Here is a 22,196-nt window from a genome sequence, read left to right on the forward strand (position 1 = left end):
TAAGGCTTCCCGGCCAATTTGAGAACTGCTGTCTCAGAATAGCAACCTAAGATTTAGATCACTACTGCTTTACTCTTCTCTGAGTCAGAGCTCCAAAAACACTTGACAGGTCTCCTCAAACTATTTTTAAAAGCGGGGAGTGGATTTAGGATTCGTGCATCTTAGCATCTTTTTCCTGGAGATCTGGACAAATCGCATTCTTTCTCGGATTTCTAGAAGTACTGTCACATCCGCCTCGCGGGCTCCAAGGACCCTCGGGCCTATTTCAAGACCAAGACATGGTGGCTGGGCCTGTTCCTGATGCTGCTGGGCGAGCTGGGCGTGTTTGCCTCCTACGCCTTCGCCCCGCTCTCGCTGATTGTGCCTCTCAGCGCCGTCTCTGTGATAGGTAAGACCCAGCTGCCACCCCGCCCCTCCCTTGGGACTTGCCTACCTCTGTGAGCAGGTCACCGCCAGTACCAAAGAGACTCACCAAACCAGCTTTTGCTTTGCTAGTAATGCCTAACACTTACAAAGCGCTTCCTACTCAGCAGGACTTGCTCTAAGCACTTTACAGATAGTGATTCTTCTAATCCTCCTGGCAGCCTTTTGAGGGAGATACTGTTATTATCCCCATTTTACAGATGAGGAAACCGAGGCACAGAGTGGTGAAATTACTTTCCCCAAATCACACAGCTAGCGAGAAGCAGGGCTGGGATGCAAACTGGCGTTCTGCCTCCAGAATCTGTTTAAGATTCGGAAAGTTTATCAGAATTGCTTTTTATTTCTACTGCAGAAGGAAGATAAACCTTGACACATTCATCCTAACACTGTCAAGATAAACTAAGCTTTCAGAGTTCAGGTATTTCGCACCTCTAAGAAATGCACATTCAGCTTATATTCCGATCTTTTTACATCAACTGATACCATTTTTAAAACATCACTAACTTTCTCATCTGCCATTTTTCTATGATTTCTGTAATCACTGAACCAGTGTTTCAGAACGTTTGAACCAACCGGAAGACAAAGGAGTTTTAATGTCCATGAAGTCACAAATAAAATAGAATTAGAAAAAAAATTCTTTTCTTCTTAAGTAAAAGATGTCAGTAGATTAGTGAACAGTAGTTTTTTGTACATAGGAGCAGGGACAGTGAACCTGCTTTTAAATGTTTCCTTCCATCCTGCTGGTAAGCATTACAGTGCCGAGAAGCTCTTCTCTGCTCTTAAAGGAGAAAATCCTATTCTGAGTTTTAATCCTCCTGGAATTAAGAGGGCCTCTTCAATACAGGGATGGCATATGCATGGCATTTATGTGCCCCTGCAGTACCCAAGGCAGATATCACTAATCAATCATAGTGAGCCTGGATGGGCCCTCAGAATTCTCAGGGCTTCAGGCAGTCATTACCAATTACTAGGAGTTGGCAGAGGAGCGGAAATCTATTTGCTTTCCCTGATCCTATTTATTGAAAGCCCCTCTTTTTCTCGACCAGGGTTGGTAAACAGGCAGCCTACAAGATGACTGAGGTCCTCAGGCATGCTGTGTTCTTTCCCACCCAGTATCGTTTCAAAATGTCATTTGAGTGCCTTTAGTTGAGGCAAGTTGTCTGCCGTAGTCTCAGCTTCTCTCTACTGTCTTACATCTGGCCCGCTTTCTACATCTGTGTTGTTGCCCAGCCCCAACAGGTGTTTAGGTTTGTCCTCTGCCCATTGCTCATCTATCCAAAGGGCTCTCAGAACCTTTATTGACAATGAGGAATATGTGACTGAATGACTAAGTACTTTAAATCTTAGTCTTTGAATTTTAATAAGGATCAAATAACCAAATTCTTAAAAATGGGCTGAATTATAATGATGGGACTTCACATATCATCCCCTAGAAATTAAGGGGCTCTTAGAGTTTCTTAAGTCACCAAGTGAAAAATAATATTAAAAATAAATATTAAAATAATAATCACCATTTATTGGGTACCTATTACTAGTTACTGTTCCAGGTACTTTAATAATAATAATAATAATTACTCAGTTATTGAGCATGTACTAAGTGATTTGCATATATTATCTCATTTAATTACCTCTATGACTCTGAGAAGTAGGTATTTTCAGTGATATGCTGATAAACCAACTCGAGAGAATGAGAGAAGAAGAAAAAGAAAAGAAAGAGGAGGTGGAGGGAGGGAGGGAAGAAGGGAAGGGACAGAAAAGTGGAAGAAAAAGAAGACCTGATTTTTAATGTTTCTGATGTAAAGGGTGTAAATACCCACACTGTCGCTGATTCCAAGCTACCAACGGTTTCCTGACTATTAACCCTCAGCAAGCTGGTGAAGGCTGGATCCAGCACACGAATTCAGAGACTAGGAGACTGACTCTCAGGTGAAGTGACCTACCCAGGTTACCCAGCCAGAGGAGGCAGACCTGAGATAGTAACCCTGGTCTTTTCACGGTGAATGCCAGCCCCATCCTTTAGGACAGTCACAAGAAAGTTTGAGTACATCTGCAAACGTGGAAGAACCAGGGGGGAAATGTCAGAGGTAGGCATTGCCTTCTGAAGGAGCAAGAGCCCTGGCGCCCAACAGTCCTGGGTTTGAGCCCAGCCTTTCCTCGCCAGCTGCATGGTCTTGAGCGGGTCCTTTCCCTCTCTCAGCTTCAGTGTCCCCATTTTCCACATGGAATCATAACAGTGCCCACCTCAAAGAGCAAACACGCCAGAAACAACTTGTGTAAGTTGCCTGTCACACAGCAAGTATTCAACCCCCGGTGTTCCTTGTAGGAAATCCTCAGGGAGGCTCAGAGAGGAGCCTCTGTTTCTAATAACAAGAGACAGCTCTTGGGAGCATGAGTGAGAGCTTAGGCAAGCTCCAGCGCAAATGAGCCAACCCAGAGGGCACTGGCAAAGGGACTCCATTTGACTGATGGCAGCCTCAACGCTCTTCTCCCTGTGCTTTTTTTTTTTATAGCCAGCGCCATCATAGGAATCATATTCATCAAAGAAAAATGGAAACCTAAAGACTTTCTGAGTAAGTTCGTGGATTGGAGCTCTGTTCTTAATTTCATGCTTGTGCTGTTTTTCATTGTGAAACCAGCTCACCCCAACGTAGAGATCATTTGTCTCCTTCTCCCCTGTGTGGTTCTGTATCCCACCCTCATCAGGCTCCTGAGAGCTGGGTTTTTTAATCAGTGGTTCCCAAACTTGGCTACGCATCAGAACCATCTATGCAACTTTTTAAAATGGGCTTTCATTTATTCCATTCAATCAATATTTATTGAACATCTATTGCTGGGATTTTAGGAGGCCCAGGAAAAGGCACCCTCTTTCCCTAACTGAGTTTTAAAACAGTGAGAACTAAATAAGGAAGTCAAACACAGGAGATCAGAAGTTATGCTTTATTACTAATAAAAGCTAGATTAGAACATGCAGCCACGTGAACTTGCTAACGCTCTCCCCGCAGTGCGCTCCAGCCCACAGCTAGACCTTGGGCCAGTCTCCCAAGGAAATATTTGGGTTTACAGAATGGAACACTTATCCAGAATTACTGCCGTACATATCCTGGGACAGAGAAGGGAGAAAAAAAGATCAAAACCTGAGTGTTTAAATTCTTTCGATAGATTAACTCCATTTCGGTCGAGAAATGCAGACCAATGGTGCAAGAGGCAGAAGTGTCGGTCCATTGGAGCTTCCTCCACATAGAAACCCAAGGAGTGGGGAAGAAATTACCTACTGAGTGCCACCCTCTGTTGTAGGTGCTGGAGATATAGCAGTAGGACAGATGAGGATCCTACTCTCATGGAGGTTACCGTCTAATGTATATGTGTGTTGGAGGGAAGAACATACAGTAAACAAGTTAACTATATAACTAACCAAAGAAAACAATTCTAGATCTTAGCGAGTGCTTCAGAGAAAATAGAATGCTTTTTGTTGGGGCACTGGGGATGTGGGGATGCTTTTCCTAGACTGGTCAGGGTTAGACTCTCTGAAGAGGTGGGGCCCAGACCTAACTGATACTAAGGAGACTACCAATGCCAAGGTCTGTGGGCAGTGTCCCATGTAGAAGGAGCAGCAGGTGCAAAGGCCCTGAGGCAGGAATAAGCTTGGCGTGTCCGGTATCAGTAAGGCCAGTGTAGCTGGAGGGTGATGAGTAAAGGAGGAAACAGGATGTGAGAGCAAGGAGGCATGGAGGAACTGGATGATGCAGGGGCTTACGAGCCATGCTAAGGAGTTAAGGAGTGACATGATGGTGGGTCCAGGCTCTATCCCCAGAGACTTTAAATCTGGGCTGGGGCCTGGGCATTTGCATTCTCATAAAGCTCCCCAGGGTGAAGTATATTAGTCTGCAACTTGCTTTGAAATGTATCCAAAAAGAACCTGGCTTGATGAAGGAGTGGAGGGATGAAGAAAACGGATCGCGATATGGGATAAAGCAAGTATAATAAAATGTCAGTGTAGCATCTAGGTGGTGGGACTATGGGTGCTTACTATTAAAGATTCTTTAAATATAAATTTATTTTTATTTATTTGTTTTTGGCTGTGTTGGGTCTTCGTTGCTGTGCGTGGGCTTTCTTCAGCTGCGGCGAGCGGGCTTCTTACGGCAGTGGCTTCTCTTATTGTGGAGCACGGGCTCTAGGCACGCAGCCTTCAGTAGTTGCGGCACGCGGGCTCAGTAATTGTAGCTCGCGGGCTGTAGAGCTCAGGCTTAGTAGTTGTGGTGCACGGGCTTAGTTGCTTCACAGCGTGTGGGATCTTCCCGGACCAGGGCTCAAACCCGTGTCCCCTGCATTGGCAGGCGGATTCTTAACCACTGCACCACCAGGGAAGTCCTTGTGTCTGAAAGTTTTTAAACACAAAATGTCAGGGAGAAGAAGCTCCCAAGATGCTGCAGACACACAGCCACATTTGGGAACCACTGTTCTGAATCATTGGTGTAGAGTAACAGCAAGATTGGACCAGGAGCTGGAAAAAGAAAAGAATCTTACACTGAAAAAAGCAGAACTACTGCTCAGCAAACAAATGATGCCACAAAGACCAAAAGACTCAGAATGATTTGTAGTAATTCTGCTGGGGGAGGGGCGGGGCTGGGCTGGTTCTGAGATCAGTGTAGAGGTTTATGTCCCTTCCAGGGTCATGCTAGGTGGTCCTGGAATGAGAGGCATGCCCTATGTGAATTAGAAAAAGATGCCCCTCTGGGCATCTATAGTTCTGTGGGCAAATGCCTTGGTGAGCAGAGCATGGGCTAGATTTTAGCCCTCTTCACTGCCCTTGTGCAGTGAGCAACCTGCACAACTGTACCTGGCTGCCCTGCTTAGAGTTCTATTAAGTTCAGCAAACATTCACCCAGTGCTAGACCTTTGCTGGACAACGCAGGCATATTGATGAGTAAGACCTGTCCCTGCTTATGGAGAACTTAAGACAATAGACTTGCACAGAACTTACCATGTTGAGTTTAACCATGGTTCATTCATTCGCTGAGCAATTGAACAACTGGTTTTTGAACACCTTTTGAGGCCTAGAATGAAAATAAAGGACATTTAATATGGTATCACATTTCCTCGAGATAGTGAAATGAAACAGGTAGAGTTAATTCTATCACAGAAAAATCCAGAAGCCTGTGGTCACAATATGTGCAGCTCAGAACTCACAGCCCTTTTCAGCTTGCATGGGGCTGGGTTCACTCAACTTCAACCAGAGGCTTTTCACCAACCCCACAGGGTTCAATTGGAGTGTGACAGGACCCTGGGGAAGAGTCAGGAGACTCTGGTCCTTCACCCAGGAGCATGCCTCCTGGGCCACCAACAGTATCTGACAGGTCTGTGGAGTAGAGTGTTGGTGGTATTTAGATAGTTCCCTTGGGAGTAGGTTAAATAGCCAATTGGGAGAGGCTGAGACAGTTTTTCAAAGGCATACCGTAGGCTCTGAAGGTTTGCTTTTGAGGTTTTTTTGTTTTTTTGTTTTCATCTAGCCCATCTAGCTTTAGAATGTTCCTTGTAAAATGCATATTAAAACCAGAGTGCAATACTAGAACGGCTAAAATGAAGAAAAAATACGCAGTTTTGCTCATACGCTACTGGTGGGAGTGTAAATTCGTACAGCCACTTTGGAAAACCATTCGACAGTACCTACTAAACTGGACATCTACATCTCCCATGACCACGAATTCCACTCCTAGTTTTGTACCCAATAGAACTACACGCATATGTTTTCCAAATGACATGCACAAGAATGTTTGTAGCAACGTGATTTGTTATAACCCAAGACTGGAGACTACTTAAATGCCTATCAGCAGTAGAAATGATAAATTGTATGGTATTCACACATGGACCACCGTACAGCAGTGAGAATGAGGAAACTACCGCCACATGCCAGGATACGGATGAATCTCACAAACATAGTCTTGCATGAACCCAGACACAAGAAAACGTACTGTACGAATCCATTGATATAAAGTACAAACCCAGGAAAATGGTCAGTGCCGGTAGGAGTCAAAGTGTTGCCCTGGGGGTGGGGGCTAGTGATTGGAAGGGGACATGAGTGGGGATTTGGGGGGTCCTACAAATGTTCCCTTTCTCGACCTGGGTGCTGGTTACGTGGGTGAGAATTCATCGAGCACTTTTTTGTATGCATGCTATCTTATTAAAAAAATTTTTTTTTTTTTTTTTTTTTTGCGGTACGCGGGCCTCTCACTATTGTGGCGTCTCCTGTTGCGGAGCACAGGCTCCGGACGCGCAGGCCCAGCGGCCATGGCTCACGGGCCCAGCCACTTCGCGGCATGTGGGATCCTCCCGGACCGGGGCACGAACCCGCGTGCCCTGCATCGGCAGGCGGACTCTCAACCACTGCGCCACCAGGGAAGCCCCTAAAAAAATTTTTTAACACTAAATGTATCTTTAAAAAATGACATTCAGGGGACTTCCCTGGTGGCCCAGTGGTTAAGACACCACACTTCCTCTGCAGGGGGCACGGGTTTGATTGCTGGTGGGAGAACCAAGTTCCTGCATGCCTTGAGGCGTGGCCAAAAAAGTAGAAAAAAAAAACGACATTCATGAAGATACTCTTTTTTTTTCAAGTAAAGAAAAACCCAAAATTCAAGCAATAGCAGGTCCCCATATGTTACCCTAAAGACACATGCTGGCCTGGGGCGGGCGCTTGCAGTAAGCCCTGTGATGGCCTCCCTCTCCCTGCAGGGCGCTACATCTTATCCTTCGTTGGCTGCGGTCTGGCCATCGTGGGCACCTACTTGCTGGTGACATTCGCACCCAACAGTCACGAGAAGATGACAGGCGAGAACATCATCAGACATCTTGTGAGCTGGCCTTTTCTCCTGTACATGGTGAGAGAAGCCTCCGGTCCTTCCACCTGAGATGATGGGGGTGGGGATGGAGTCCTAGAAACCAGAAACCCAAATTCCCAGCAAGACGGGGTTCATGGGAATCATGATGTATTTCACAGCGCCGAACACCACGCTCGCAGAGAGCACGTAGTTCCTGGGGAAGTGCTTTTTTTCACTTGTGTCCTGAGTAATGTCTAAAACTGCATGTATAGTATGATAACTTGAGTTTTTTAGAGGTATTTGTAGGTCTGTACGTTACCTGTAAAAGATTGGATAGAAAAACAGAAACTCCGTCAGTAGTTGTCTCTGAGAGATGGAATTATGATTGTGTTTTTATTTCACCTTCGTCTTTACATATTACCCAAAATTTCTACAGTGAGCATTTAAAACTGTTATGGTAAGAAAAAAAGTTAAAATTTTTAACAGTTAAAGAATGTTATATATATATTTTTGCCCGCTATCACACAGCTGATAGAAGCTGATAGAAACACGGGAGACACTGCAGACTTTATCTCCTAAACCCCCAACCAGAACTAATCAAGGTTACAAATAGATTACAATTGTCTAATTGTAATCTAACTTGATTAGAAATAGACTAATCAAGGAAAACATCTAAGGTATTTGGTAAAGCTTATTCCTGCTCCCCCTGCACCATGTTAAACACTTTTTAATGTATTATCTATCAACAAAAATAACGAGTAAACAGAGGAGTTTTATTTGAGCCAAACTGAGGACTATAGCCTGGGAGACAGCCTCTCAGATAACTCTGAGGAACTGCTCTGGAGAAGCATGGTTTTCAGCACAGATTTATATCTTCTCAGGTCAAAGAACTTTAAACAAGTCAGGGATACATTCCTTAAAGATATAAAACAACAACAACAAAAAACAGATCAGCATGTACACAGCAAGTCGGTTTGTCCTTGGTACCTGGGAAGGGAATCTTATCATCGCAGGGGTACTAGCATTGACATCCCATGAAGGGAGGCATTCAATATTTATTTTTAATGTGAACATTCTTTACTTCTGGTCAGTGTACCCTTTTCTTTAATAATTAAAGCAGGTGTACAATGTATGTTTGACAGGCCACAAATAGGCCACTTCAGTTAACATAAAATTTTTTTTAAAATTTCTCCATTTTAATCTTTTTTCCCCCCCCATATTTATTTATTTATTTATTTACTTGGTTGCACCAGGTCTTAGTTGTGGCAGGCGGGCTCATTAGTTGTGGCATGCAAACTCTTAAGTTGAGGCATGCTTGTGGGATCTAGTTCCCTGACCAGGGGTCGAACCCGGGTCCCCTGCATTGGGAGCTCAGAGTCTCATCCACTGCACCACCAGGGAAGTCCCTGTTAGCATAAAATCTGAGTTAAATCATGTATAAGCCAGAATGACTTCCCTAGACCTCAATGTGTGAAAATTTGTTTCATCACATCTCAGACTCCCTTGATAGTCCTATAACATAGGTGTTTTTCTCCCCATTTTATGGATGAGAAAACTGGATCTCAGGGTTAGCAAACTTGCTCAGAGTCCCGTGAGAGCCGAGCTGGACCTGAAGCCTGCCTGCCTGGCTGGCCTCACGTGTCACCACAGCCTACTAACGAAGGTGTTCACTGTTTTGCCTTGACTCGAGCAGCCTGGGCCTGCTGTAGAGGCCCCGAACGTCCTTTTTCCTCAGATTGCCCGTGAGGCAGATGATAGATTCCCCCAAGGTTGGGGCTGTGTCATCTCCCTAGCGCCAGCCAGCCCCAGCGTTGACCTGTAGGCATGGAGAAGTGTCTGCCGGGCAGAGCCAGAGACCCACCTCTTCAGGAAAAGCTTAACCCCAGAACACAGGCTTCTCTTTCAGAGAGTCCTGGGCTCGAGTCCATTGCATGCTGTGTGGCCGTAACCAAGGCACTTAGCTGCATGCTCTGCCTCCTTCTCTGTACGTTAACTGGCGGGGTCCCTGGACCCAGGGTGGCTGTCAGGTCCACCCGGCACGTGACGGATGCTCAGTGACCAATTCAGTTTGGCTTCCTCCGTCGTCACTGTGGGGCAGTGCTGCCAGCTGGAAAGATTTGGCCAAATCAAATTCAATAAATATTTATTGAGTGTCTGCTATGTGCCAGACACTATGGGTATAAAAGCTAAACGAGACGGGCTGACAGAACTCATGGTCCATCAGGAGGCACCAACACATATACAGCCATCTCACGATAGAACGCCAAGTGCTCTCCCAGCGTGCGTTTAGGCATCATGAAGAACGGTGGGGAGATCGGCCACTCCCACCCCCCCTGCCCAAATGTATGCACATCAGTTGGGAATGTTGATGAGTAACTGTACATCTGCTTGATGGCGTATTTTGCAACAATTAAAGATAATGATGACAACTTCATAAAACATGAAAATTGTTTACGGTAACTCACAACGGCCCAGCACAAAACTGTGCTTTGACTGTGATGACAAGTAGATAAAATATGTATTCACTGTGACAAAGACAGGAAGAAACAGGAAAATGAACGCAGCTGTGTTTTATGATCTCTAATTCTGAGGAATTTAACAATTTTTTTCTTTTTAAAATGCCCATTAATGTTTCTGCGTTGGTTTTTGTGATAAATGAACTTCGGTAGGAGGTTGGGATAGGCAAACAGAGCTGAGCCATTGCTTTAGTTTTGCTGGGGGCTGGGGCTGGCTTCACTCCTTGGGAAAGTATTGCCAGATGTCTGGACCTTTAAGGAATAGAAAGGACAAGCTGTTGCTGCAAAGGCGGGGAACTTCTCAAACTTCAGAGTTTTCAAACTTGCTGTTGTCTAGTAAGATTCTACTGATGGAGCACCTTCTGAACACCAGGCACTGGGCCCCCATCTGCAGGCAGTGTAGCCTAGTGGGAAAGCGCATGGGCCCTGGAGCCAGACTATCCGGGTTCAAATCCCAGCTCTGCCTTTTGCTGGCTTGAGATTCTTCATAGAATTATTATGCTGATTTAGTGAGTTGAGTAAAGATAAAATGCTTAGAATAGAGCCTGGCAGATTTATGAGTTCACTAAGTATAAGCTGTGATCGTGGCCCTCTAAGTTAAGAACACTTATCCCTGTTTCACAAAGGAGGTAACTGAGGTTTAGAGAACTTAAGTGACCTGCCTAAGGTCACACAACTAGTTTAGAAGGCCTCATAACTGGGCTTCCCTGACTCCAGAAGTCCTCTTTTTTCCGACTCTACCAAGCTGCACGCAGTGGAGGCTTGGTTAGCAGGCAAGTGGTATATATACTTATATACTTAACCAAGAGCTCTTCTCCTCACCGAACAAGCAGCTCCCTCTTTAACCAACTCCCAGTTTTAGTGGGGGTTACCATGGAGCAGTGAAATGGGACACCAGCTCAGCCTGATGAATCTTGACCATCCAAGACAGGGGGACCTGAGGCCAGCCCAGCACCCTCGGAGCCTCACCGCGAGGTGAACTGCTCCTCAGTATTGGGAGTAGAGAGATTCAGCGTTCCCTGCTTTCCTGCAGGATGTGTATCAGCAGTTTGGGAAATACTGGCTGTTTCAATTCCCTTTCAACTCTGAGGGCCTGTGACTGATGCAATCAGCGGCAGAAACTCCAGCCCAGCCCTCCAGGGTCTCCTGGTCTTGCCTGTGGCCCCCGCTGACCTCCTCCCCCCCCCCCCCCGCTGCTCTCTGTAGCTCGTGGAGATCATTCTCTTCTGCTTGCTGCTGTACTTCTACAAGGAGAGGAACGCCAACAACATTGTTGTGATTCTCCTCTTGGTGGCGTTACTTGGTAAGTGAGGGTCCTGGGGATTGAGTTTTGCCACCACTAAGTAGCACCAAAAGGAAATGTGGGTTTTGTTTACTGAGCTGTGGCATCTGGACTCAGGAGCTGCTGGAGGCCGGCTCAGGCTGGTCCCTCTGCATCGGCGGCTGCAGGAGCTGGGTCCCTGCTAACCGGACGCAGGCCTTGTCAGTTCCATCGTGCTGCTGACGGCATTCGGTGTTCTTGAGCCAGACAGACACCCGTCCCCTCAGGGTGCCACCCATTCGAGAGGGAGGAAATGACAGTAAACGAGTTGACAAATACATAGATAGTATAAGTTTGGGCAGTGACAATTACAATGACGAAGAAGAAAGCAGAGTAAGGGTAGGGGTGGGGGGTTAAGAGTTTATTTCAGAGAAGTCAGTGGTGGAACAGGTTCCAACAAGTGAGCCCCTAAGGGTCCGTGTAAGACCTATCAGAGGTTAAGACTTAATTCTGGATTCAAAGGCAAGAATTGATTTTGATTTTGCTATCTTTTTTTTTTTTTTCCTTTTAAAGGCATGGGTGCAATGGGGGAAATGGCTCCTAAATCAGATTGGGGCAAGGTTCTAACCCCACATAGAGTTAGATTTACTATGTAGAGCTGTGAGAAGCACCCCCTCTTCCTGGAGAGGGAGAGGTGGGTGCGGCCCTGCCGCTACCTCCTAGTGACTGTCCCTGTGTCAGCCACTGTGTCCTCTAAAAATGGGCCTAAGAGAACACCGAGATCTCGGGGGGAGAGGCGATTAAATGAGATGAGCACCGGTCCCCAGTGTGTGTTGTTTCCTTCTGTCCTTCTGACAGCAAGCCCCCATTCCAGTGACAGGCCATAAAACACACAGATATGTCATCATAGGACAGGGCTCCATTTTTTTGTTTTTAACAGCTTTACCGAGATATAGTTTACATACCGTAAAGCTCACCTGTTTAAAGTATACAATTCATTGATTTTTTTTTTTTTTTTTTTTTTTTGCGGTACGCGGGCCTCTCACTGTTGTGGCCTCTCCCGTTGCGGAGCACAGGCTCCGGACGCGCAGGCTCAGCGGCCATGGCTCACGGGCCCAGCCGCTCCGCGGCATGTGGGATCTTCCCAGACCGGGGCACGAACCGGTGTCTCCCGCATCGGCAGGTGGACTCTCAACCACTGCGCCACCAGGGAAGCCCCTACAATTCAGTGATTTTTAATATATTCATAGAGGATACAACCATCATCATAATCAAATTTCAGAACATTTTTGTCACCCTAAAAAGAAACCCTGTGCCCACTAGCAGTCACTCCCCATTTTTCCATCCTCCCAGGCCCTGGCCAATCACTAATCTACTTTCTGTCTCTATGGATTTGCCTTTCTGGACGTATTACATAAACGGAACCGTACACCATGTGGCTGTTTGTCCCTGGCCTCTTTCACTGAGCATGATGTTGTAGAGGTTCATTCCTGTGGCAGCATGACTCAGTGGTCCGTTCCTTGATGATTTTGTTTGCAAAGTGGATTGGAAGATCACGGTCCCAAAACGTTCTCTCCTGGTGAGGTGGAAGGTCAGAAGGTTCTGAGGCACGTTGGCCAATTCCTTTCTGCCCCCTCCTCACCAACAAGGACAGCCTGGAGAAAGTGCTTGACTTAACTGCCTGCCGATGTTTGAAAACTGTAGTCTAAGTAGCTGAGGAGCCCAGAAGCCACTGTGTCTGCTGGGCTGTTGGCAGGAGAAGGCAAAATGAGCAGACGCTGAGAAAAATAGGAAAGCAAAGCATTTCAGCCAGAACAAGGAACTTCATTTGTACCATACTTGGGAGTTCCTTTTAATTCCCGCTGTGGCAGGGGGAATCCAACAGTTTAGAGTTACAAGTCGTTTCTGCAGCGCTGGGTAAAGCAGTGGTCTCCATAGTGAGGTGGGTGTATGGGAAGAAAAAATATTAGAACTGGTATTTATTTTTATCTCCGCCTTTTAAGTATATTTCCTACACGTTTTATGATGTATATACCATATAAGCACAGTGTCACATGACTATAATTTTTAAATAAATGTATATATATTTGAAAAGTATATACATATGCATAGGGGTATACATTCCAAAACATGTGGAGACCTCCGGTCTAAAGAAATGTTTTTAAAAATACCAGTGAGTAAGCATTTTAAAAGACCAAAAAAACAACACAAAAAACGCCTGAGCTCTGTACACACCACATTTTTCTTGTGATTGCCGTGAGAATGATACTCAAAAGAAGTTCATTTATACATTCGATTGTTTTGACCTTGCATTGTGTTCCAGACACAGTGCTGCCACTCTGGAGTTCAGAGTGAACTCACTACCCTTTCTTGGTAGAGTTTAGAAGGGCATTTGGAAATACCCTTTGGAGTTTTGCTTTCCTCTCTGCTTTCACGGGAGGGTACAAAAGAACCAATGCCAATAGGATCTTCTCACTGTGTAAATCACTGGCTGGGCTCTGCCCGTGTTCCCTGCATCTTGGTCACTTTGTCCTTTGAATTTATAAACTGTCCCCCCCCCCGCCCCCCGCCACGTCTCTGAGGCTCCCACACATCCTCGTTAACCTTCTGCAGGCTCAATGACCGTGGTGACAGTGAAGGCTGTGGCCGGGATGCTCGTCTTGTCCATACAGGGGAACCTGCAGCTCGACTACCCCATCTTCTACGTGATGTTCGTGTGCATGGTGGCAACTGCTATCTATCAAGCCGCGTGAGTTGCAGATTCTTTTCCTGCTGGGCTTCCCCACGAAGGTCTCTTCCAGCTTCTGGGCCTGATTACCATTGTTTTTGAAGCTGTAGGGCAGGTAGAACATGCAAATGTTCTGTCGCCAGGGTTTGGCATCCACTGTGGAGAGAGAGGGGTCGCTAATTTGCTGAGTTATCACATGGAGGGGTGCCGTGCTGCTTGAAAAGCCTGGAGTGGATGTATTTTTCCCTCTGCCTCAAAATGTGAGAACCACGCAATCAGGGGCAGCCTTGATTCCCATCTGGACCAAGGCAGGTGCCCACTTCCGGGGCCTCAGAAGAAGCTGTGCCGTCCCCGTGAGGCACCTGTTTGTCTGCCTGGTGGAAGACAGAAAGTTGTCTCCAACTTTCTTGTCCTCAAGAAATCTGTCCAAGTAGAAGAGCAAGGTGATGGTTTCTGCCTCAGAAGCAGCAGTTCTGAGGGTAGGCCTGGGCCTTGCTCACGTCAGAGATCCGGTGCCCAGCAGGGGGCCTGGGCGAGCATATGACAAACCTGCCTGGGGACGGAGGGTGGACAGTGCAGGTTTCAGCGTGGTGCATGGGGCCGGTTCACCCCGGACAGGTCAGGCCCTGGACTCTAGCCGCTGGGGCTCGCCATCCACCAGCGGTGCCTCCGGGGAACACAGCGGTGACCGCTGCCACCTGGGTGCCCAGTGTAAGCTGTGCTCTCACTGCCTTCACAGGAACTTGAATTCATTTGGTCCCCACAACAATGATATCCTCATTTTGCATGTAAGGAACTGCTGCGAGAGGCCAGGAACTGGCGGAGCTGAGACTGGAACCCCGGCGTCTGTCTCCCTCCCCGTCCCGCGCCCCTCACCCCTCTGCTCTAGGCCTGCTCCTCAGCTTCTCCAAGACACAGATTCCCCGTCTGCAATGACAATAGCAACAGCCCCTACCTAACAGAGTCGCAGCAGGCTCTAGTAGGATCCAGGATAACGTCCAGTAAATAGTAGCTTCTTTTATGATTTTTGTTACTATTATTATGCTGAGTATGTAGTCCTCCTCCAATGATTCTGGTCATCACCCCTGAGCCCCTGTCCAATGCAAGGCTCTGTGCTGTGCCCTCCAGGGCTTATAAAGATGATCAGGTGCCCCACCCTCCTCGGGAAGCCTCTCACTCACACATCACACATTCATCAAGGCCTGCTGTGTACCGGGCCCGTGCTGGGCCTTCCACGCACAGAGACATGAGCGATAGTCACTGAACTCAAGGTGCTCACAGCCCTGGTCCGAGGACAGCCGGGTAAACAGACAATTACAGTTGGGTGGGAAGTGTGTTATGGTGTAAGGAACTTTGCGACAATAACCAAAATGCTATGCAGAGAATAGACAAAGAATATATTCCTAAATGATGGGGTGTTTATCCGCAGTGGAGAGGTTAGGAGTGACTCTAATTTACTCTCTCTTTTTCCTATATTTATTGCAGTGAGAGTTGAATTAAGAAGAAAATTTGTTTAAAAGAATAATTACAACATGAGGCAGGATGTGAAAAGCGCTACAGGAGTTTCTTGGACTGTTAAGGGCCCAGGAATGGCTTTTTAGTGGGTAGGGGATGCAGGGGACACAGAGGTGAGAAGGGCATTGCGGTGCTAAGAACTGTGTGGTCAGAGGTGTTGGACGGGGAGAGGGATGGGCCTCAGGCTGTGTGTCCAGAGAAAGAATAGAAGCAAAGCGTGGACCCCAGCCCAGGAGACACACAAGGCTGGCATCCTTATAATCCCAAGGAATATTCCTTCATGCCTCATCTTCGTATTTTCAGACCAAGCCTGCGGTCATCGGCTTTCACCTCGGCCTTTTGACATCCCCACAGCCCACTGACCAGAGTGCTTTTGTGTTGAAGGTTTTTAGGTCAAGCCTCACAGATGCATGACTCCTCTCTGATTGCCAGTGTGGGCTACATTCTATCCACTACCGTGGCTATCACAGCAGGTAAGGGTGTGGTTGCTAGATTTCTGTCTTCTACCTTGACAGCAGGGACGTTACCCCAGTGTGGAGGGAAGGGGCGCTGCCTCTGTCAGAAGGCCAATTCTGCTGACTTGTTCTGCCTGTCACGGTTGTAGATGGTTTTGTGGGGAAAGCGCAGGATTTAGAGCCAGAGAGGCCTAGGTTTGCACCCCAGCACAGACACGGAGCTGTGTAGCTCTAGGAAAATCACTTCACCTCTCTGAGCCTCAGTTCCACATTCATAACATGGGAGTAATAATACTTTCCTCCTAGAATTGAAATATGTATAGTCCACATGTCCCCTACTTTGTACTGCTTGTGTTAGGTTTCTTTAACAGTTTTTACCATCATCTGCTAACTCCACAGCCTCCACGGGCCAAGTGACCACATATTTCTTCTGTATAATTTTTAGAGATCATGAGTATGTACATAACACGTGCTCAGTAAGTGATCATCATCTTTATTACATTCCCCTTTTCTTCTACTCCACCCCTATATGTTTTTTCTTTTTCTTTCTGAGGTGGCTTCAGAGGCTGCAAGCATATTTGTGTGTGTGTGTGTGTGTCGGTTTTTTTTGTTTGTTTGTTTTTAAATGGCAATGGTGACTAAGATTTTCAGAGTAAAAAGACCAGTAACAACCAGTGTGCCTCCCTTTGAGGAAGGCCCGGCCGGAAAGCCATATATTTTGCACTGCAGTTTGGACAAGTGGTGCCCAAACTGGTGTTCACAGAGGTTAGAACAAGAGGGCACACAGCCTGCCAGGGCCTGTGCCGTGAGCGGGACCAGGAATTGAGCGGGGCTTGACCCAGAGCAGCCAGAAAGCTAACCTCATGCAGAGATTTAAGTCATGGTCAACAGCTTCGGTCCAGGCAAGACTGAAAGGGATAGAAACACCGTGGTTGAGTCCGCAGTCAGGCAGGGAATCAGGAGCTCCGGGCGGGGTTGGGGTGGTGGGGTGTGAAGTGGGTCCAGACAGATGCTGGCTGCAGGGTGAGGGCGGCAGGCCTGTAGCACTGCCACACTGCAGGGTGTGACATCTGCCAGTCTCATGAGGTTAGAAAGCTCCGGCGGCTTAACCACGAAGCCTTGGTTTTCCATCTTAAGAAAGATGGGGGGGAAATGTGGTACATATATACAGTGGAATATTACTCGGCCATAAAAAAGAACGAAATAATGCCACCTGCAGCAACGTGAATGGACCTAGAGATTGTCATACTGAGTGAAGTTAAGTCAGTGAAAGACAAATATCATATGATATCACTTATATGTGGAATCTAAATAAAAGGTACAAATGAACTTATCTACAAAATAGAAATAGAGTTACATATGTAGAAAGCAAACTTATGGTTACAAGGGGGTAAAGGGGAGGGGAGGAATAAATTGGGAGATTGGGATTGGCATATACACACTACTATATATAAAATAGGTAACTAATAAGGACCTGCTGTATAGCACAGGCGACTCTACTCAATACTCTGTAATGGCCTATATAGGAAAAGAATCTAAAAAAGAGTGGATACATGTATATATATAACTGATTCACTTTGCTGTACACCTGAAACTAACACAACATTGTAAATCCACTATACTCCTATAAAAACTTAACAAAAAAGAAAAAGAAAGAAAGATGAGGGAGAGGAGTGTGTAAAAACTGGGAAGTCTCTAGTTTAGCTCATAGTGTCGTTTCACTGGGGGAAGCTGGGCACAGGGTACATGGGAATTCCGTACTCTTTCTGTGCATCTAATATTATCTCAAAATAAAAAGTTAAGAAACAAAAGATGGAGGTAAGAGGGGCCTAGGTGGGGGAGAAAGAGAAGACAGTCTATTCCCCCCAAATGGCTTTTATTCCATTCTGCTAATTTCTTACTAGGTGCAGTCGTAGTATTTTGGACCCCTTTGGTATTCTGTAGGGAAGGGAGCTTCGCCAGATCCTAAACAGACTGGCAGGTAGGTGATTTGAAAACAGCTCACCCGCATTTTCCATTCTTTGCTGCTCAGGTGCCACCTTCTACCTGGACTTCCTCGGGGAGGACGTGCTGCACGTCTGCATGTTTGCACTGGGGTGAGTCCCATCCTGCTCCCTGGCCCCGAATTCCAGGCAGGCTGCCCCTCTCTCCCTACCCCCTGCTCCAGCCTCTCAGGCAGTCCCTTAGAGCCAGAGGAGCAGCTGGCAGTGGGAGCTTTGTCCCCAGAGGTGAGCGTTTCATTCCCCAAAGGGCTTTACTTTTCCTTTCTTCTCTTTTGGGCTTTAATCTCCTTGTCATTTCGAACACATCACAATTTGATGCAGGAAAGACTCTCAACCTCACCTCAGATCAAAGAAATGGATACTGAAGCTGAACAAGATGCCATCATTTTGCAAAACCTAACAGGAGGGGTAATGTCCCGTGTTGGCAAGAGGATGAGGAGCCCAGCTCTCTGCCACAGTGTGAGAAGTTCTTTAATGTGGGAGGACAATTTGGCAATAACAGTGAAATTTTTAAATGAGCATGCTTCTTGATGCAGCTTTCCATTTCTAATCATTTATCTTGGAAAAGTAAATGATGGACGTGACGCCACATGTATGAGGGTGTTTGTTATTTTTTAAATTAATTGTATAAGCAAATAATTGGAAACAACCTAAATGCCCATCAGTAAAATACAGGTTAAATAAATTACACATCTTCGTATAATTAAGTACCATACTGCCATTTTGAAAAATTGAGGTCAGTCTATTGGTACTGATGTAGAACCATGTCTAGGATACATTGAATGAAAAAAGTTACATTTTTTAAAATGTATAGTATACCCTATGAGCCAGCAATTCCACATCTAGATATAGACCCAAAAGAAATTAGTTATATATATTGACAAAATGACTTGTACATGAGTACTTAGAGTAGCTTTATTCGTTATATACCCAAACTGGATACAACAGGAGAGTGGAAAACAAGTTCTGATATATTCAGACAATGGATCAGATAATGCGTTCCACACAACAATAAAAAAATAATGAACTACTAATGCACACAACGAAGTGGATGCATCTTGAAAACATTTATCAGGCGAAAGAAGTCAGACAAAGAAGAGTACACGCTGCATTGTTTAACTCACAAGAAGTTGAAGAACAGGCCAGTCGATTCTGTGGACGTCAGAACAGTGGTTTCCTCTGGGGAAGGGTCTGCATGAATGGGGAAGGGGCACAGGAAACTTTCTGTGGGTAAGGGATGGAAATGACTCCTCTATTGACCTGCGTGGTGATCCCACGAGTGTGTGCACAGGTAAGATTAATCGGGATTGTGCGTTTTATTGCCTGTAAATTATGCCTCAGTTTTTAGAAAGTGTGCTTGTTTAGCTAAGCTCTGGAGAAAAGAGAAAAACAAAAAAAAGACTCTGGAAGAATATACACCTATAGTGGGGGCGAGTACAGGGACTTCCTAATTTTTACTTTCTCTGCTCCAGTATTGATTGAATTTAGGCCATAAAGAACTTTTTAATTAAAAAAAAATCTTTAAAGGCAGGGTGCTGAGATGCAGGGTAAGTGGAGGTGAGGGTTTGGCCAAGGATGGCCTGATTTGTTCTGATTGAGGCTTGTGTGGGCTGCACGGGCTGTTATTATTTATCTCGCATCTGCTTCCTGCTGATCCCAGGCCCGGCCGCCTCTCAGGGCCGCTCAGCAGTGAGCCCACCTCCGCAGCCTGCCACCCTGTTTTCCCCTTTTTCCCATTACTCACGTTTGAAAGCATCCCTCCCAACCTCACTCTGGCCTTGTTTCTCTTCATCTGTGTTTGCCAGGTGCCTCATCGCATTCTTGGGCGTCTTCTTAATCACACGTAACAGGAAGAAGGCCATTCCCTTTGAGCCCTACATTTCCATGGATGCCATGCCAGGTAACATTCAAATCCAGCTGGCCAGCCCATCCACATAGAATGACTGCTACTTCCTGTTTAAAAAGACACAACCAGCCTCTGGGTTTGGTGCAGGGAAGGTGTGCTGTGCTATTATGATGTGACTGTCTCTCTTTTTTTTCTTTCTGTTTTTTTGTGGTTTTTTTGGTTTTTTGTTTGATCTCAGTTTGCAAGAGAGGAGGCAATGGCTGAGCCACCTCGATTGGTTTTGAGCACATCTTGCCAGTTCTCATGTCAATTTGGGGATCTTTTAAAGACAATTCTGATTCACACTGGATATAATTCTGATCTGCAGCCCCAGGCTTCATGCCTGCAAAAGGAAAAATCCAGTTCATCTCAGTGGAATGGAATGATCAGAGAGGGGAAGGAAAATAGGGTGAATGAAATTCAAATACCACAACCTCACTCCTTAGATTCCACAAGGGAGTGGATTGTTCTGGAGAGCCTAGTTCCCCAGGGAGCTCAGGGTTCACACTGAGAAGCACAAGTTCAAATGGCAGGAACGAAAATGTGTGAATCAGCTGAGTACTGCACAAAAGGGAGTGATGGGGCTTGTAGAGAACTGGAGAGCACTTTCCAGCCTCAAGGGATTCAGATGAGAAAGTTAAGATGTTGGGCAGCCCCATCTAGATTTGCTGACCTAAATTCTATAGGATACTAGCGGCCCCTAGCTTTCACTCTTTAACTCAAATTTAATTTTTATTTTAGATATATAAGATGGAACTCTCTCCAAAGCATAATCTCCCACCCTCCATTAAGACAGTCTTGTGAACAAAAGACAGTCACAATGATGGAGTAGAATACTACTTAATAAAGTACTCGGGAGGCAGGTGTGTTCTCAGGGCTGACCAAGGTGCCCATGATTTAAATGGCCCCAGGGTTTATGTGTCTACTTTTTATATTATTTCTTCATCTCTTGCTATTAAGCTGTTGTCTGTCATTCTTGCTGTTACCAGCCTGCCTGTGTATAGCAGCTCCGTGTCAATCTTCTCATTTGACCCAAGTTGTTCGAATCATGTATAAAATTAAAATAAATAAGCTCTGAGTTGGGGCCTTAAGGTTTCTCCTACGAGTTAAGTGCATGAGCTTTAGTGCATGGACTTTTGAAACATCTAATCTGGCTGCTCAGATGCCTTTTTTGCTTACTTCCTTGTTTCTCGGCTGTGTTCCGGATAGATGAGGGCGCTGGATAGCTGAATTCCAGATAGGTGAGGTGTCAACTCTGTGTGTGCAAGTATGTGTATGTACATGTGTGTTTGTGTGTTTATAAACCGTGTATGTGTATACATCTATATAAGTATTTGCGTATATGCAGATGTGTTTTCTGGTAGAAGATAGAAGGTAACCTAAGGTAATTTTAGGTATCCGCGTTCTGTGATCTGTTTGTGGACGTGGCTCTCGCTTCCTCTTTGTGCCTTGTGACCGGTGGGAAGTTGGATGTTGGAGAAAGGAGACCTGCCCTCATGCCGCGGCATATCAGGACTTCTGAGTAGGCCTGGCTTCTGTGCTTTGAAGCTGAGCGTGGGCTTGGAGTTCAGATGACCTGGATTCAAATCCCAGCTCTCAACCACCCACCTGCTGAGTGACCTTGGGCGTGTGCCTGGACCTCCCAAGGCCTCTGACCCTCACTTGTAAATTGGGATTCCTTTTCCCAGGGTAGTGGGATAATATGTTAAAGGGCCCTTGCACAATGCCTGGGACCTGGTAGATGCCTGGTTGAATTTGGTTTCACTTTGTTTTTACTTGAAAAAAGACTGTGAAAATTTCAAACACTTGGTTGACCTGATGGCAGGTAAAATAAGAAGAAGAAAACTCTTAAACAGAGACGCTTTTCCAGCTGCTTGGTTTCCCTGGTCAGCATCAGGACCTCCCTGGCTTTGGGTCTAACCAGATTGATATCTTCACAACCAACTAGTAGTCACGGTTCAAGAGGCATTCAAGCTCTGAAAATTAACTACACGCCATAGTTAGGAGAGGCTTGAAATAATTCTAGCACCTGGAAGACTTATAGAAAATGAGAAGGAGAAAAACAGCTGGCCTGGCTCTCACAGCTGGGCCTTGGTGTTCCTGGCTGAACATAGACCATTTCACAGAACATCAACATCACACAAGGTCATTCTGGGACTGTGATGGATCAAGACACAGACAGGACCATGCCATTGTCATGTCCAAACACAGACAAACATGAACATTGTCCAAACCATAAAAAGACCAACCATCCCCCTCACATGAGTGACTGCTGCTTCTTTACCAATCACAGCTTTAGTCTCCATCTAGTCTTCTTTCCTTCTAGATAACAATCATTAAGATCCCCAGTTATAGAATTATCCCCACTTCCTGACAGCATCTAATCCAAAGCAAAGCCCTGCTTCCTTAAACCCTCCTGAAATCACCTAACACAACCCAAATTCTGTAGTAAGTCCTTCTAATACCCTCTTACTGAAACAGCTCCCCGTGACGTACACCTCCTTCACTGAAATGAGTCAAGAAACCCAAATTTGTTAGACTATAGGTGTATTCCTGGTGGGTTTTGGCTAGGGAACGTTGACAAAGCTAAACTAT

The 22,196-nt window shown here is 45.9% G+C and overlaps 1 protein-coding gene across 10 annotated transcripts in view; it reads left to right on the top strand.

The window, feature by feature from the left end:
* The window catches only part of NIPAL3 (NIPA like domain containing 3), a 52,651-nt gene that overhangs the window by 25,006 nt on the left and 5,449 nt on the right, over positions 1–22,196 (top strand). For 6 of the 10 annotated variants that reach the window (XM_032628085.1, XM_032628118.1, XM_032628095.1 and 3 more), the window contains 8 exons: positions 217–388; positions 2,934–2,993; positions 7,153–7,298; positions 10,961–11,057; positions 13,629–13,764; positions 15,643–15,731; positions 17,746–17,809; positions 19,522–19,616. In XM_032628085.1, coding sequence (XP_032483976.1) covers positions 217–388; positions 2,934–2,993; positions 7,153–7,298; positions 10,961–11,057; positions 13,629–13,764; positions 15,643–15,731; positions 17,746–17,809; positions 19,522–19,616 — 859 coding nt within the window. Of the gene's footprint in view, positions 1–216; positions 389–2,933; positions 2,994–7,152; positions 7,299–10,960; positions 11,058–13,628; positions 13,765–15,642; positions 15,732–17,745; positions 19,617–20,995; positions 21,124–22,196 lie in introns of all 10 variants that reach the window. The other 4 variants (XR_004349338.1, XR_004349340.1, XR_004349343.1 and 1 more) reach the window with 4 other exon arrangements.

The sequence above is a fragment of the Phocoena sinus genome, chromosome 1 (assembly GCF_008692025.1).
Source record: "Phocoena sinus isolate mPhoSin1 chromosome 1, mPhoSin1.pri, whole genome shotgun sequence".
Classification (NCBI taxonomy): Eukaryota; Metazoa; Chordata; class Mammalia; order Artiodactyla; family Phocoenidae; genus Phocoena; species Phocoena sinus.